The 16,012-nt window shown below is 39.4% G+C and overlaps 1 protein-coding gene across 3 annotated transcripts in view; it reads left to right on the top strand.

Moving 5' to 3' along the window:
• MAN1A2 (mannosidase alpha class 1A member 2) overlaps window positions 1-16,012 on the top strand; it is a 142,017-nt gene that overhangs the window by 94,950 nt on the left and 31,055 nt on the right. For all 3 annotated transcript variants that reach the window (XM_069785922.1, XM_069785924.1, XM_069785923.1), the window contains one exon: window positions 118-211. In XM_069785922.1, coding sequence (XP_069642023.1) covers window positions 118-211 — 94 coding nt within the window. The remainder of the gene's footprint in view (window positions 1-117; window positions 212-16,012) is intronic.

Raw genomic sequence — 16,012 nt, 5'->3', positions numbered from 1 at the left:
TCAGATTAAGAAAATTTACCACTAAAAAAAAGGAAAAAGAAGAAAGATTAGATTTAACTGTGTGCAGAGAGCAGATGAATGTTGTTAGTGGTGATCCTGATTCTTGATTTAATTTAGGTCATGCACATTCGGAAGTTACTTCAAAAAATGGATCGTCCTAATGGACTTTATCCAAATTATTTGAATCCAAGAACAGGCCGGTGGGGTCAGCGTGAGTATTCTTATTTTATTCATTCCTAATTAAAGCTCTGCTTCTTTATTTGTCACTGAGTTGGAGATCAGAACAATTATTTTGTAGGGTACAAACAGCAATGCTTGAAAACGTGCAATGTAGAAGGATTACTTAGACTTGAGATCTCATGAAACCAATTTTTGCCTGTCACTATCTCTGAAGTCACGCAGCTCGGTTTGTGTGGTACTTTCTGAAAGCAGCTTCCTACCAAATCTGATGCCTATCTTAACTTTTATCAGTCAAAAAAATCTTCAGTAATAAAGAATGAGGCTGAAAATAGTTTCCTCATTTTGATTTTGTTCCTGGTTTTGTTCTGCAAACCATCTGGTAAGTAGATTACCGTAAGGTAATGTACAAGTAATGGATGTTTATATTGGTTAAATTTGAGATCCTTCACCTGGTGTTAGGGACTGACATTTGCAAACATCATTATTCTACTTAGTGGCATGTGAAATGGCATGATGAACCTCCCTATAGATCCTGCTGGTATCAATGTGTGTCTCATTTAAAAAAAAAAAAGGGAAAGAAAAGGCTTTGGTTGGAATGAAAAGAAAAAGATTGTTTTTATTGCTGACAATGTAAGTGGAGAGATAAAACATGAAGACAGAGGCACAAACATGATTCCTTTTCTTGAAGTGGTTCTTCCAAGAAAAGTTGAGTAGTTTAGTGCTTTCATAGCTGGTGTTATAAAAGAGAACCTTTTTCTTCAAGGTTTCTGTTTCTATTTCTTTTATGAATGCAGGTTTATCTAGGAAAAACAAGCAAGATGATCTATTTCTGTCCTGTTTGACATCATTGACAGGTTTCGGGGATTTCAGTGGTTGGCTGTAAATATCCAGCAGAACGTGTTCTGGCTTGGAATGTGCTGAGAATTTGCTTCTGACGTTGAGTTGGTATATGAGGGAAATGAATGCAGCTGTCACTGCAGTGACTGGGAAAAGAGTTGTCTAATCCCATCGTTGAGGCCAAAATTCTCTCCAAAGTGTCTAATATCTTTGAGTGAATAGTGACACCTTCTGAGATGGACACATGGACTGATGAGATAAATTCTTCAGGCAAATTTAGGTTTAACGATGTGTTCAGAAAAAAGAAAGTGAGGAAATACAACTATGTACCTATTATTTACATCGTTGTTCTGAAATAATTTTTTCTATTGCTTTTTTCTATTCCTAACCAATTGCTCCTGCTGCTTCAATCAAAAGAGGTCTAATGTTGCATATCACCAGGATTCTTTAGGGGCTTTTTGTCAGTTGTAATAATAATGCTCAGAATTAGCAGCTTTTGGGAAGAAAATAATCCTGGTCACTGAGAATAAACATACAGTGAAACTTTTTACTTTGCAGAAGTCTGATAGAGCTCAAACGTAATACTTAAATGAATTTTGAAAGATAATACATTTGGGACTAAAGTTTAGGATTACAGGCTGAGACTTAAGTTCTTAGGATAAAAAGAAATAACGACTTTCTAGAGCCGTTAATTTTTTGGTGCTGCTCATTAGTCACAAACTCATTTCCTGGAATTTGGTGCTTGGTTTTGGGGGGTGCGGTTTGAGCAAATAAGCTTCCAAATGCAGATACAGGTGGTCTGGTAGTGTTGTTAAGATTTCCCCAATGCAACAAGCATTTGTAAACCTATCTTGAAAAGTTTTGTGGGGATAAGATAGCAAGAATTCTTAATTCTGTTTTTCCTTCCACAAACCGAGATGGAACATTGAGAAACCGTCTTTGTTGTATCCCTGGAAGATCACTCTTCAGTGAATCTGTTTGCAGAAATATAAGAAGTTACAGTAAAGGTGCACGTGCACTGAAACACTGGACATATGAGCTGGAACAGCTGAGGCTTAGACAGGAATTTTTCTTCTGATTCTCCTGCAGAGATTGTGTCCTGCGCCGCAGAAGTCAGTTAAGTAAGGGTGATGCCTTCACGCACTACCTCTCAGTTCACTAGAGGACTTGTGTCAGAGTCCACGATACTGTCACTGACTTGAGTCACGTAGTGGGTATTACAGGCAGGCAAGGCTTTTATGTCCTCCTCAGAAGGTAATTTCAAAGAGCATTGTGTTTGGCTTGTTATATACCTCAGTACTGGAAAGACTGAGACAATGGAAAGAGTACCAAAGCATAACTTTTCTTTTTTCAGCTTCTGGGAAAGCTGCCCTTTTCATCTTTGCTGTGACCTTTAGTTTGATGCGTCTTATCTTGTACAAAGTACTTTCTTCAGATAGTTTCTGAGAATTATTTCAGAACTCTTTATTTGCCTAGATACATGTAACTCTTGACTCTGACCTTTCTGGGTTTTCTTTTCTTTTTTTTTCTTCCTTTTTAATATTTTTTTTCCTCCTCAGACTTTTTTTGCTCAATTTTAGTTAGGTTTTCTGTTGATCTGTACAGTGTTAAAACCGAGTCGTGAGGGGTGTGAAAGAGGTAAATTAAATCTACATAAATACATACATAAATACACTGTTGAAGAAATACGGGATTTAGCTGCAATATAGCATCATTCTAGTGGTGGGTTAATCTTCTATTTCTATAGCCGTCATTCCAGCGGTGGGTATATTCTAGTGGGGGGTGCCTTTATTCAAAGTAATAAAAATATCAGTGATGTACGCATAGCAGTCAGACTAGTTAATGTTATTACTATCAGTTGATTATCCAAAGAGTATTAAACAAAATATATAATGGAAGAATTCATTTAGGTCAAGTTTTTTCAGTAGTTATGTTTTGTCTTTACCTTTTAATTTACTTTTTTAAAAGAAAAAATGTATATGATTTGAATAGAAGAAAAGGGATACACTTCTGTGTTGGTTTTCTGTTTAATTTTGTTCTAACGGGCTGATAGGTAAACTTGAATACTTAAAGACAATTCTTGTTGCAAGACAGATTCGTGGAAGAAAAGAGAAGCCTCAAACATTTTTCTGTGGCTTTGGTGTGGCCCCATGGGACTGCAAGCCGGATGTATCTCTACTTGCAACAAGAATTTTGCAGAAAATTCTTGATACTGTATTTTGACACCTTCTCAGAGGTATTTGCACAAGGAGCCTAGGCACAGCCTCATTTTGTGATTTTAACCAAACCAACCCACAAGGATTGCATCTACTTTGACTTGCAATCCCAAGTATTAAATGTTAGTGTGAGCAACTAATGTGCCATTGAAGTACCCCATTCAGAAATCTTTCCTTCCTTTTTTCTCTTTGCTCCAGAGATGTGTGCAGTGATTTATGCTGCCATATAAGTAACTTCTTAGCACATGTAAGGTCTCACAACATACTGCCTTTCTTTTTTTGAATCTCAGATTCTGCAGAATCTAAATGTCATGTTGTCCGTCAGAACTTTATATGAACTGGATATAATTCACAAATATGAAGCTTATATCTCAGCTGCTGGTGTTAGGAAATGAGAGTAATAAAATTCAGTGCCCGGTCTTACGGAAGGGGAAGGTGATATTTGTTTACAGAGTCATTAAGCCAGCTGATTTTTACCTACTCTCATTTTCTCCTAAGTTTAACTCACTCATACTCACAGGTACCAAGACATGTCCAAGTTGTCTGGACTCAGAGAAAAAGGGACACTGCTATCCAGCCCTCTTTGCATACCTAGGGTTCTTGAATGATGATGATGAGCTAGTTTTTGGACAGATCTTTCAGGCCTTCTAGGGATCAGTAATTGTCATGGGGTTTTCCTATGCCTCAGAGTATTTCTGTCTGTAGCCTCCATAGATCTTAGGCCACGCAAGTTGCTGTGCGTTGTCTGTTTTTCCTCATTTAAATGTATGCTTAATGTATGTATGTGGTCTGTTCTCTTCTTCGGTTAGAGGAAGGGGAATGGTGTATGTAATCTGCTGCAACCGTGTCGCCGTCCTTCTGATGTTGGGATGTGGGTCTGATGAGTCATTTCTGCTGTGGTTTGATTTATCAGGGTGCAGGCCTTTTGATCTCAATATAAACAGCGTGTTCTGTAGTTTCACTGCTGGGGAATGATGTTCTGGGGACGGTGCCCTGTGACATACAGACCGTCCTTTTCGCTCATTGTTCTGCCGCTTACACAGACAAGCGTTTTCATTCAAACCAGTCAAGTGTTTCTGTTACAAATACCTAAAAAGGTCTAATCAGTAAAGTAACTTAACAGTCAACTAGTAATTATGATTTCATCAAGAAGGATATGACCATGGCTTCCAGGTTCTTAACAAGTTGGAGAGATGAGTAGAGTCATATAGTGTGACATAAATCTAATCTATAGCCCCATCTTTGTAATGTTTATATTTTTAGGAATGTAAATTTCCATGTGCATTTAATGCATTTTACATAGCACTTGAAGAAGGATTTTGGCGACAGATTACCTTCTTTCTTTTTCCGCCTGCCTCGTGAAGCAGCAGCAGCCAGGGTCAGGAGCCGCAGAAGGCAGGGCTGCACGGGGACTACCGTTCCATCCCATCATTTCTTTCCATTTGAATGCCATAAAACCCAGTCCTAAAAACTGCCGGGTGAATGGCTTACTGGTCACTGCTAAATCTCCATGCTTTCCGGTGGAAATGCTTTGTAATACAGCTGTACATGACTTTGTTATACCCAGGAGGAGGAAAATGATGTCATGTGTGGGCTAAATATTTGTGTTTGAGATTGTAATGCACAGGTATTATTACAGCATGAGTGGCATGACAGCTTTTTAATGGGTTCAGCTCAGGATTTGTCAGCTCACTGGGACTATTGCTAGAAGGCAAAGCTATAATGCCCACAGGAATGTTGACAGATTCAATTTTTACTTACGGACTAAGGTGATGGTCCAGTAGGAACAAGTGATTTACAGTACTTTGGCCTTGGGGTTTCAGTTTCTGTAAGCCTGAAAGGGAAATAGCTGGCAAGAAGCATATTCTAACCTCTCGCATTAACCTCCAGTTAACTTTGTTAGCTTTTCGTTTCACTTGGTGAGTGGTTTGTTTGATGTAAGCATCAGAACTTTGAATTTGATTCTTTTCAAAAACAGTGACAGTGCTTTCTAGAGAAGCCTGCTAAGCAGATTTAATAACTAGAATCTTGATTAAAAGTGAGAGATTTCAGAATTATGGAAATTAATTTGTACTGAAGAAAAATTACTTCTTAAAAAAATGAAAATATGTTGAGAAAATTTAATTCTAATTTGCATTTGCAAACAGATTAGGTGAGAATACTAACTAGAACAGCAATAACAAAGAAAATGCCAATCTGCGTGTTACTGCCAGCTCAGGACACGGCGCTTGTGTTTGCACGTTTCTGTAAATTGCGCATTCTTCTTTTCTACTTTTCAATACCGAGAACAAATTATTGCATTTCATCTGGTTCCAACATCTCTTGCAAGTAATAATGTTACTGAAGGGGAACTCAAATTGCTCTGGCTTCACATCTCACTTCCTGCAGCTGGCCTACCTATAGACATACCTGCGTGGGTTATGTAAGATAGTTGCGTCAGTTTGACTAAAATTGGGGTTTAGACTATATATGGCTTCCGTATGCAAGAAAATAAGCAGAGATATCTGTTCTGTGTTAGCCTTCTGTGTTTATTGCACCTTAGTGATATGTGAGCACGTTAACAACTTACTGTAAAGTAAGCTAGTGTGTGAATTTACGGTGTGTGAGCTGAGCATTACTATTAGCAGTGTAATAGCAGATACTGAAATTACCATTACTGAATGCTGATGTGATTCAGACTGCAGTCTATTCTACAGTGCTTTGTTTGTGTCTCCTTACCGAAAACTAGCCCCTTTAGTCAGATTTGCAAGTGGACTAAGTTAAAAGCCCAGTGCGGGGTACTCTGTCAGCACGTTGACAGGGACTCGCCAACAACATGACATCGGTCCGTATATACATATTTAATGCACTAAATTTAAATGTTGTCTTTCACGTACAAAGCAATGACTATCCTCAAAAGACAAATAAGAGAATTCCCACAGGTATTTAGCCTGCCTCGTTACACACACTGCCTTAGCACCTTTTGGTGATGCTCTCACGTCCTTGCGGTTCCCTGCATCTGTTACTGCACAGTAAGTAGAGGCACAGCCAAGGTGGCTGAATGGGAGAAACGTATCTCCTCTGTTTCCCGGTTGTTTGTGCTGTAGTCTAGCCTTTAAATAAACCAAAGCAAATGCCTTTGTGGATGTGCGTATTTCAGTTTCGTCAGGTGATCTTTCATTTTCAACAATAAATGCCTAAATTAAACCAAACCAAGCACTTTTAATTTTAAAATACTATTTAGAGAAGGCTTCTGAGAATTTAATTAAATTGGATTAGATTTACACTTCCGTTAAAATGCTGCAATTTTCACATGTAGGAAAATCAATAAAAACAACTTTAAATTACTTTCATTAAATCAGTGCAAATACTGGGTGAATATTCCTCAGTTTTTATGCCTGCTTGTACAGCAGCTCACCAGCTCGTCCACCTTGAAGTCTTCTAATGAATTCCACATACGCACATGTACCCGGGATTAAATTCACTGGGAAAAACACACACAGGCAGGCATTTCCAGTTGTTGGCACGTAAACCTAGGGCCCTGTGACCCACTGTCTTTTCTCCAGCCGCTGCCACCCGGACCTACCGGCCCCAGTGACCTGCGGCCCCTTTCTCCAGTTGCTGGCAGTCTGACCTTGCAACATGCATCCCAGTTGGTCCAGTTACTGGCACCCAGACCTCTCTCGCATGCCCTCTCTGGGTGCTGGTACCTAGATCTGCAGGCTCTGCGACCCATGGGCTCTTCTCCAGCTGCTGATGTTTACACCTTGCAGCACTCACACAATAGGATAGTGAGTGGGATTACATGCAGAAAATAAAGGAATCAATAAGGAGATAAGGGAGACTGCTGGTAGGGAGAGTGGCTCTCTTGAATGCAAACTTTCAAAGGTGCTGCAGAGATTGATAAATAAATCGCTATTCGGATTTCTGTTATTGGGACTTTCATTGTTAAAATTAAGCAAGAAACCCTTTCGGTCTTTACATCTAGCTCTGGGAGATTAAAACCCTTGCAGATTGCAAGGTGTGAAGTGAATAATACTGAAGAATGAAGTGGTCTTTCAAAAGATTGAAGAAATATTGCAGATAATTATTTCAGATAAAAATATAATTGTAGCATAAATTAACAGCTCGATAGTCTAGCTGTGGATAGTGAGAAGGATGCTAGTACTGGAAAATTCCCGTCTTGGCCAGCTGAACTGCTAGTGTTCTCCTTTAACTATGAAGGTACTTTGCATTTTCTCCCCCCAGCCCTTACATTGTTTATTTACTAGATGCCTTATTCAGCAGAAGTAGTCTCTTAAATTATATCTGTTAATACCCCTACATGCTCTATACAGCGCTAAGAAACCAGCAATGCCGAGTCGTGAAAAATCGAATTGTGAAATGTCATGTCAAGTTTTGGCAAAACATCCATAAACTAAAAGGAAGTGAAGGGAATTGTGTCAAGTAAGCCTGTATTTTCCAAAAAGTATTTTACAAAACTCTTCAGATGATTACCTCCCATTTGGACTTGTGGATAATAGCTTCTAATGCTTTAATTCTTGGGTGATTATTTTCCCCCTTCGGCATAAGGAAAATATTTTTCTTTCTCTTAAATAGAAATGGTGCAGGATTAAAATAATTTATTTTATCTTTTGTAGAAGCACTTGTAGAAGTAGCTCCCAACCTGACTTCATCTTTGCACATTTATTTGATTTAGCAAGTAAATTTCTTCTTTGATTTGTGGTTGGAATGTCAGTTATAGAACTGGAGATATGTGTTCTATGTAATGGTTAGTTTGGAGACTGATATAAGCATTTATTGTGGTGGGGTTTTTTATTTCAAATCTGCTTTCAGTTGAGTACATTATGAACAAATACAAATACAACATGATTTCTAGACTTCCAGCAGTAGGCATGCATGTACCAGTTGCAGATGAGGAGGTGGGGGTGGTTCTCTGCTGTTTAATTTTTCTTTGCTATCTTGGCAGATGTCCTTAATTTCTCTCTCCAAAATATTCTTTCTTGTTCTGTATTTAGGATCATGCATGTGTTTTGAATAGAAAATAATCAGTGTAATCTCTGCTGGGGAATTCCCCTTGCCCTTTTGCTTTACAATGATGTACAAATGTAATTAACTGTGTTCCAAGAAAAGGCTGCATTCAAATTTGTTTATTCATTAGAAGCCAAGAGCAAGTTAATCTGTTAAAACTTTGTTTTAATGAAATACAGCAGAGCTGTGCGTTACAGGGAATATGCTTTTATAAGTCTACAAGGTTAAGATGTTTTGCTGGTCTGTTGAGCAAGATGCTGATAAAGCTGAACAAATAAAAGCTTTGTTTAGTGTGTTAAATATTCTAGTGTTATTGGAAGGTTAAATATGTATATGAATTATGTGTTTGAAAAGGAGTGTCTATAAATAATTCCTAAAGAAAGGATTTGGATATGGTATAACTGGGTTTTGAAAGTGCTTGCGTACATTGCTGTGGAAAGAGATTAATATTTTATTCTGCTGTATCACCAAACTGCATTTTTAGAGCATGATCTTGGTGGGGAGTGCATCAATATCTAGAATTTGAAATCTGTCCCATAACAGCTATAACATTTATTTTCTTTACTGTGAATTCAGTAAATTAATCTGTATTAACAGAGTCCGACATGTCTTAGGGTACGGCTTGATATTCTTGAGTTTAAATTGCTGGCTTTGAAGACAGCTAACTTAAAAGGACTGGGGAGTAAAAAGGTATCCTTTGACATGTGCTCTGTGAGTTTTTAAAGTTTGAGCACCCGTGGAATCTCGTTATTTCTTTACTAATTGACTTTTGTACTAGGATCTCTACATACCTAAACTGTATTTTTGAACCATTCTTGATTTATTCATTTCTTGTCAAAGGGAAGCCTATCAAAGTCCAATTACAAACTTGTTACAGCCTTAATACAGTTACTCGTTTTTATTTTATTCCTTCTGTATCACTTGTTGGAGGCTGTGCACCTAGCTGTTTATATTGACGTTGTTCTCTAGACCACCAATAGATTGGGCGACACATCACAGTCCATTTCTTTACATCCTGTCTTCAGTATGTGAGACATCGTATTCTGAGTTGTGTGGGGAATGTACCTTCCAGTGGTCCCATGAGAAACATTTCCAATTTGGTGACATTGAGGGGAGAGGGGCTATGGTTTGGTTCAGTGGACATTGAATGTGTCTTGCCAATGGGATCTTTTAATCATAAAGTTCCATGGGGAGCTGGACCGTCCTGTAGCAGCAAGGTAAAATACCATCTCATCTTGGAGATCTACGTGAAGACATAGCTGATCTTTGATTGCAGATAATGCTGTAGCACCTTTTGGCCTATATGGTCAAAAATAAGAGAAGGTTGGTGACGAATGCAGTCCAAACGTAGGGTGTGGTAGCTGAGTCTCAGTCACAGAGCATGGACTGAGTAAGTCTTAACAACCAGCACAGTTTCCTAGTACCTACAGAATGACCAAAACTTCGGCTAGCTGTGTCTGCTATTTCAGGCGTCTGTCATAAGAAGAAAAATAAGAGATACATAGACACAGGTCTAGGAGAAAGAAACACGCGGAGTAGCCTGGATTTATATTGCATGTGGTGTAATCTGTGAGTACATCAAAAACAGGGAGAGTCTTTCATGGCTTCTTTGAATCTCTTTTGACTGTCAGCATTCATGTATTATGTATACAAGCACGTACATATGTAAGTATGCAAACTGCTATGGTCTTGATCCAACTGGAAGGGAGAGGGCAAAGTTGTTGACAGTGGTTTTGCCAGCTAATTTTGCATAGATGGATGTTGGGCTAGACTTAATCTAATAAAGGTTTTCTTTCTCCCATTTTATTGTTTTTAATCTGTAAGAGGAGAGTTGAGATCTTATAGGAAGACTAAGGTGAATACACTCAAGGTTGTAATGACCTTAAGAGCTTGTCAATCCCTTTATGTAGAAACTCTTATTCAAAAGGGACTCTGGGTTGTGGGCACATACCTACAGCAGTATTGTTTGTAGCAGATGATGTTACCACCCCTTAGCTGTTTTTCACAGCCACCTTGTCAGGTAAAAAAAAAGTCATCAGAGGTAAACATGTACCTGGCTTCCCGTCAATCCACTGCAAATTCCAGCAGCTTAGTTAAAGCTGCCAGCGCAGGTGGGATTTGCAGTGACTCCAAACTTGGCAGAGAGGCAGGTGTGCTTCATTCCATTGGCTCTGTTGGTGAGTGTAATAATCTGGAAAAGGCAACTTCAGGTGATAAAGGGCCACTTTTCAGTGAAAGCACCAATATAAAGGTTTAATGTGTTTAATTTTTGCACATGGACTTGACGTATTTAGCTTATTGGTCTTTAAGTCATGAACATGTCTTCTGAGAGATGACCTAACTCCTTCCAGAATTATAAATACTAGCTGGAATGTTTTGAACTTTCAGGGAAGTTTGAATACAAAAAGGAAAATATTTGTTCCAGCTGTGAATTCCTGAGTGTGAAAGGAGAGCCTGTTGTAAGATACCAAGTTAGGATACTCCTTTGACATTACAGAATCATAAGCTACATTCAATTTGAAGTTGCGTTTTGGTTCTAACAATATGAGTTACCTAACTGTATGTATTAGTTGGGCTAGTTGTACTTGCTGGTCTGTTTCAAATTATTTCTATTGTCTTTGCACACACTTGAATTGTGCAAGTTTGAGAATTTTAATCTTTAGTTTGATAATCAGTACAGTTCTAGGAAGTCATTTTGCTTAATTTTATTATACAGGAAACTGGTAGCGCTTACAATTAAGGTTGCTCAACACTTTCCGTTAAGTGATTGTGTTTTCAGTTTCTTGTAGCTGCCAAACTTCAACTCTTCCAACTGGAATATTCTGTCTGCCTCAAGCTGTTTTGTTGGGTTTTTTTAAACAGCTTTGACAAAAATGCTTCAGCCATTTCTAAAGGAAGCTAGAGGTGGAATGTGATTCTACCCGGATTAAAGTTAGTTTTTGCGAAGCATGCGGTTAAGAAACTTGAGAACCATCATGTTTTGGATATGAAATACTGTGGGAACTATTTGTTTCAGGACTGCTTGAGGAAAAAACCATCCATATTTTTCCAAGCCTTTGAAAAACATTCACATCTACTTTCTCCATATGGATTATTTAGAGTTCAGCTACTACGTTCTCTAGAGCTGGGCGCGTGAGCAGGCGTGATCGTGCATCCCCGGGCTGGGAGGAGCTGAGCTAGGTTTTTCTTGTTGCTTGAATCTGTTGTGGCACCAGACGGTAGAATGGGAAGCAATGTCTGTTCAGCTATCTCCTAACTTATAAATGCTTGGCTTTGCAACCTTATCTATTCTTTGAATGTAGTTCTGTTATGTGACAACCTGCATGTTTTCAGAAAAATTCTCATGCTGGTAACGTGTTCCTTAGTGATAAATGATTCATAGCTGACTAAAAATTGCACCTCCACCTCCTTTTATCAGGGCTGCCTCTGCTGCAGTTAATTTACAAGTGTTTGCACTTTTAAGCCTTCCACTATGGCTTACGGCATCCTTAGGTTGAATTTCCACTGTGAATTGCAGCAGCTGCAATTTCCAGGGCCTCAGCTTTTTGGATTAAAGGATTAGAAAGGGAGCTTGCACCTATTTAGAGCAGCTGAGGGACACTAAGCCCAACTACATGAAGTAAAGATTGAACTGAAATTTAATCAGGGCCACTCTGAAGACAAACAGAAAAACAATTCCTTACAAGTTTCCTACACAAAGAAAGAGGGCTCCTGCAGTGTAAGGCCAGTTGGTACCCAGAACAACTAATGGTGATGGGGTGTATGGATTTCTTAATGAAAGTTAATATTAGCTTAATGACTTTGCTACTCCCTCCTGGTCACTTATCTTTTCCACTCTTGAACTCCTTCCCTGACATACTGCAGTAGCACTTTGTCAAAGTAGTGTTCGTGATCCTTGAGGAAAAATCAGCCTCCCTTTTTACTACTTTGTTCTTTTGTTGCAAAGCAGTTCTGTACTACTACCCTTTTGGTTGAAATGAATCAGTAGTTTGTTCATCTTGGTGCTTCTAGTCTATTTGGTATAGCACTGTAGGGAGGTTTAAGTTAGTTTCCCTTTACTTTAGAGTCATAACTAACTACCAGTTCTAAGACTTGAGTTTCATTAACACATTGCCAAATTTCCAGTTCTTTGCGTGATTGTTTTCTAGCTGTCTGTACTTAAAAATATTAAATCAGTGTTGTAGTTGCAAATTCATGAATTAAAAATGCTGATGGCATAGTTGATCCTCATCTCCGCCTGCTTGTGCTTATGTACTACTAGAACGTTATCTCACTGTACTGCTTTTCAGCATGGCAGCCTGCACACGCTAAACATACTTCTGCTCCACGTTTATTTCATCTTTTCTGTCCCGTGTGCGGTAAATGATGCGTAAGCTTTATGGACACAACGGGAGGCTGGGAGGACGTGCCCTGGGGTCAGGAAGAGGCAGTGGCTCGCTACCCGTCTGCTCATGGGTGACATGAAGCCTCACCCTCAGGTGCTGGGACCGCAGCATCAGTTGTGGCATGAAGTGCTGCTTTTAAAGCAATGCCTGGCTTCTTTCTTTATTCCTGCTCATTGCCAAGAAATGACAATTGAACAATTAAGGTACAAAGCAGAGAGGGTTTAGCAAATCATGAACTGTTTTTAATTTGCCTCATTAAGCTGCTGTTAACTACTTAAAGCCATCTGCTTAAAAATAATTTACACATCTTAAGTTTGCTCTAGAGAGCAGGTAGACCTTCATTAGAGGAGGTTTTGTTATTAATGTTATCTTTAGGGGGCTATCAGTTGTTGTGGAAAATATTTTATTGCTCACTGAACCAAACTTTCCCTGTAAACCAAAGGAAGTGGTACGTGTTTGTAACGCGCAGTCTGCTGCCATAACCGTATTCTTGGGAACCAGTGCTGTTTGTTTAGAAACTGGCTTGCTGTGGAGGACTATTTACAACCATTAGGTAGATCTGGGTACGAGAAAGGAGAATGAGCTATGTGAATGCCTAGTATCCCTATTATCTACTACCATTGCAAAAAATTAGTCCTGGAGAGGAAGAACAGCTGCATCCGTCACAGTGCCTCAGCTGTAATTGAGGAGGGGGAACCCTGCTGCCTATGCTCTGAAGAGCTAGCTGAGGAAAAAACAAGTTTATTTGTCTCCCCAGATTTGTAAAGAAACAATTCCACTTACAGAGAACAAATCACCAGAGCGCCACAGACTCTCCCTCCTATCTCAAGCTGAGATTCATTGTCATTTCAGTTAGACAGCATGTGTGCTTCTTTCTGACCTGCTAGGTATTTCTGTGGTTTGCTGTGAAATAATTGTCTTGCTGCTTGTCAGAGGAGACTGTTACAGCAGCGAGCTAATGGATTGCTGATACGAATAAGATCATTTGGAGTGAAACTAGCTTTAGAAATATTAGATAATGATGGTGTGACAATTGAAAAGAAGGTCCTCCGCTCAGTCTGTGGGAAAGAGGTGGATGTGATTTTTGGAATATTAGCTGAGACACAATACTTGACTAAATATAGATCTTCTTTTAGCAACAAATTAAAAACTCATTAAAATATTGCTATGAAATGTTTTTTTCAACTGCAAACTGTTTATTAAGAAGAAAAATGCCAATATTTAACAGGATGTACATCTTTTGAAGTATCTGAGCAAAAATGTTGCCATGAACTGTAAATATTATTGTCTTTCTATTAAGATTTTGTTCGGCTCTTTCTGGCAAGGAGGAAGCCTACAAACAGACTGACTGCACGGGTTTGCACGCAACGTGCTTTCAAGTGTGTGACAAACCAGAAAAAATACAGGGCTTTTTGTAATTGCTTTTGGTTGCAATAGTTGAAGGTAGTCTTTGCAACTGCAACTACTATGTCTTTTAGTTTAAAATAAGACCTCCCAAGGAATTCTTGACTGGAATCCTTTTATGTTTGCCCAGTCATCTGGGCCTACATTTGAAAAAACGGGGAATGAAGAAAATATCTTAATTTGTCTTGATTGGAAGGAATGAATGTTCTAAAAATGTATACATGTCATTGAAGAGAATATGTGGCTTCTGTCATATTTGATCTGCCCTCATACTTCTGTTCTCTTTGCTATATTTGTCTTAATCTGGAAAGAATTTTACTTCAGGATTTCACTGTGAAACACTTCTTCACAGTAAAAACCTTTAAATGACATAGATCTAATTAAATAATTCTTGTAGATCAAGTATGTTAAAAATGAAGTCCATTTTTAAATTTGCAAAATACTTATAAACATTTTAAACATAAAACCTTCACAGCTGTCTGCTGAAGAGTACCCAGTGCCAAGATGCTATTGTAAACTCAGTTATTCAAATCAGGAGTTGTTCCTTTTTAGTACTCTGGCTTGACATGCAAGGTTAGGACGGATTGAAAAACTTCAAAATATTTTATGTGCAAAACATTTTTATGAGCAAAACATTTTGAGTTGAACTGAGTTAAATCTCTGAATCCATCTGAGCTGTAGCTCAAATAGCAGGAGAGAGTGATAACCACCGTCGACCTTCTGATGATAAGTTTGGGTAGGGAGCTTTGTTTATAGGACAGAATGATATGTGATGGCCCAAATCTACAGTTTTCACCAGCTATATATTTGCTAAGGAATCCTGAAAAATGTTTCTTTAGCATTTCCACTCTAGGTGAGAGCAAGTTGTCGGCGTCCCACAATCTGTCACAAAAAGTGTTTTACTTTTCAGTCATTTCTAGTTGTAGTCCTTACACAAAATGCAGCCAATTCTGCTTTAGCAACACCTTCTGACACTAGCAGAAGACCTGAAGAAGATCTTGCCAGGGTGCAGTTAATGCAGCTGTAGAAGTTGGAAAAACTTGCTGTACTTAAACCTCAGTTCAGCTGCTGCGGTGGCCTCCTTTTCACTTCCACCCTCTTCTGGCTATTTTTTGCAGATGAGGGGAGGGGTTAGGGAAATAGAGAGCTGTATCCCAGTGCAGCTCCCTTTGAAATACTGCTTCCCTTCTGCCTGAAAGATACCTGGGTGATGTCTTACCACGTGTGACCACCAAAAATATTTCATCTGTCTCTTTCCTGCTACTGAAGAGAAGGAACAGAATCAGTTTGCCCTTTCTGACAGGTCTGTTGTCTGGTCCAGCTGTGAAAGGCATCAGCTGGGGAGCGGAGGAGCCCACAGTTTAATGAGAGAGGAGCCTTGAAAACTCCTAGTAGTTGAGAATTGGAGGGAGGTATAAAAACGGGAATAAAGAAAACACTGCTGCTGGGAGCAGCAAGGCCGTCAGAAGCCCTTAGCCTTACCGTGGTTGCTTCTTGCTTGCTGAGTGGGAGGAGGATCTGTGTCTGAGAGGCTTGTGCAGCTCTGTGCTCTGAACGCATGAGAAGGTGCAAAAAAGGCTGTCTAGAGGATGGCTCCCAGTCCTGTGTGTCCCGCTGCTACTGGTTCCTCCGTTCCCTGTGCTTTCACCTAAGACAAGAAGCAATGTGGAGGAGGAGAAGAGCTGCTGACAGGAGGGAAAGACAGTTCTCAAATGACTGCCTGAAGAAGTAGATGTGAAACGGGGCACGTTTCTGATATAATTGACCTTGGAAACTCACCTGGAATGCGGATTTCTCTGTTCAGGGAATAAACCTTTTCCACTCGTCTTCCTGCTCTTTCCTGCCCCGAACCCAGCTGGAGCCGCTTCAAGATGAACCGTGCTGAGGGTTCGGCAACCCTGTCCTGGTTGGGGACTAAGTCCATCTGTGACAGAAATCTGGCAGAGGAGCAGCGCTGACTCAAGTGACAGAGCTCAGCTG

This window comes from Haliaeetus albicilla, chromosome 6 (assembly GCF_947461875.1).
Source record: "Haliaeetus albicilla chromosome 6, bHalAlb1.1, whole genome shotgun sequence".
Taxonomy (NCBI): Eukaryota; Metazoa; Chordata; class Aves; order Accipitriformes; family Accipitridae; genus Haliaeetus; species Haliaeetus albicilla.
Note: the sequence above shows the minus strand (reverse complement) of the source record. Positions and strands in the feature narration are given on the sequence as shown.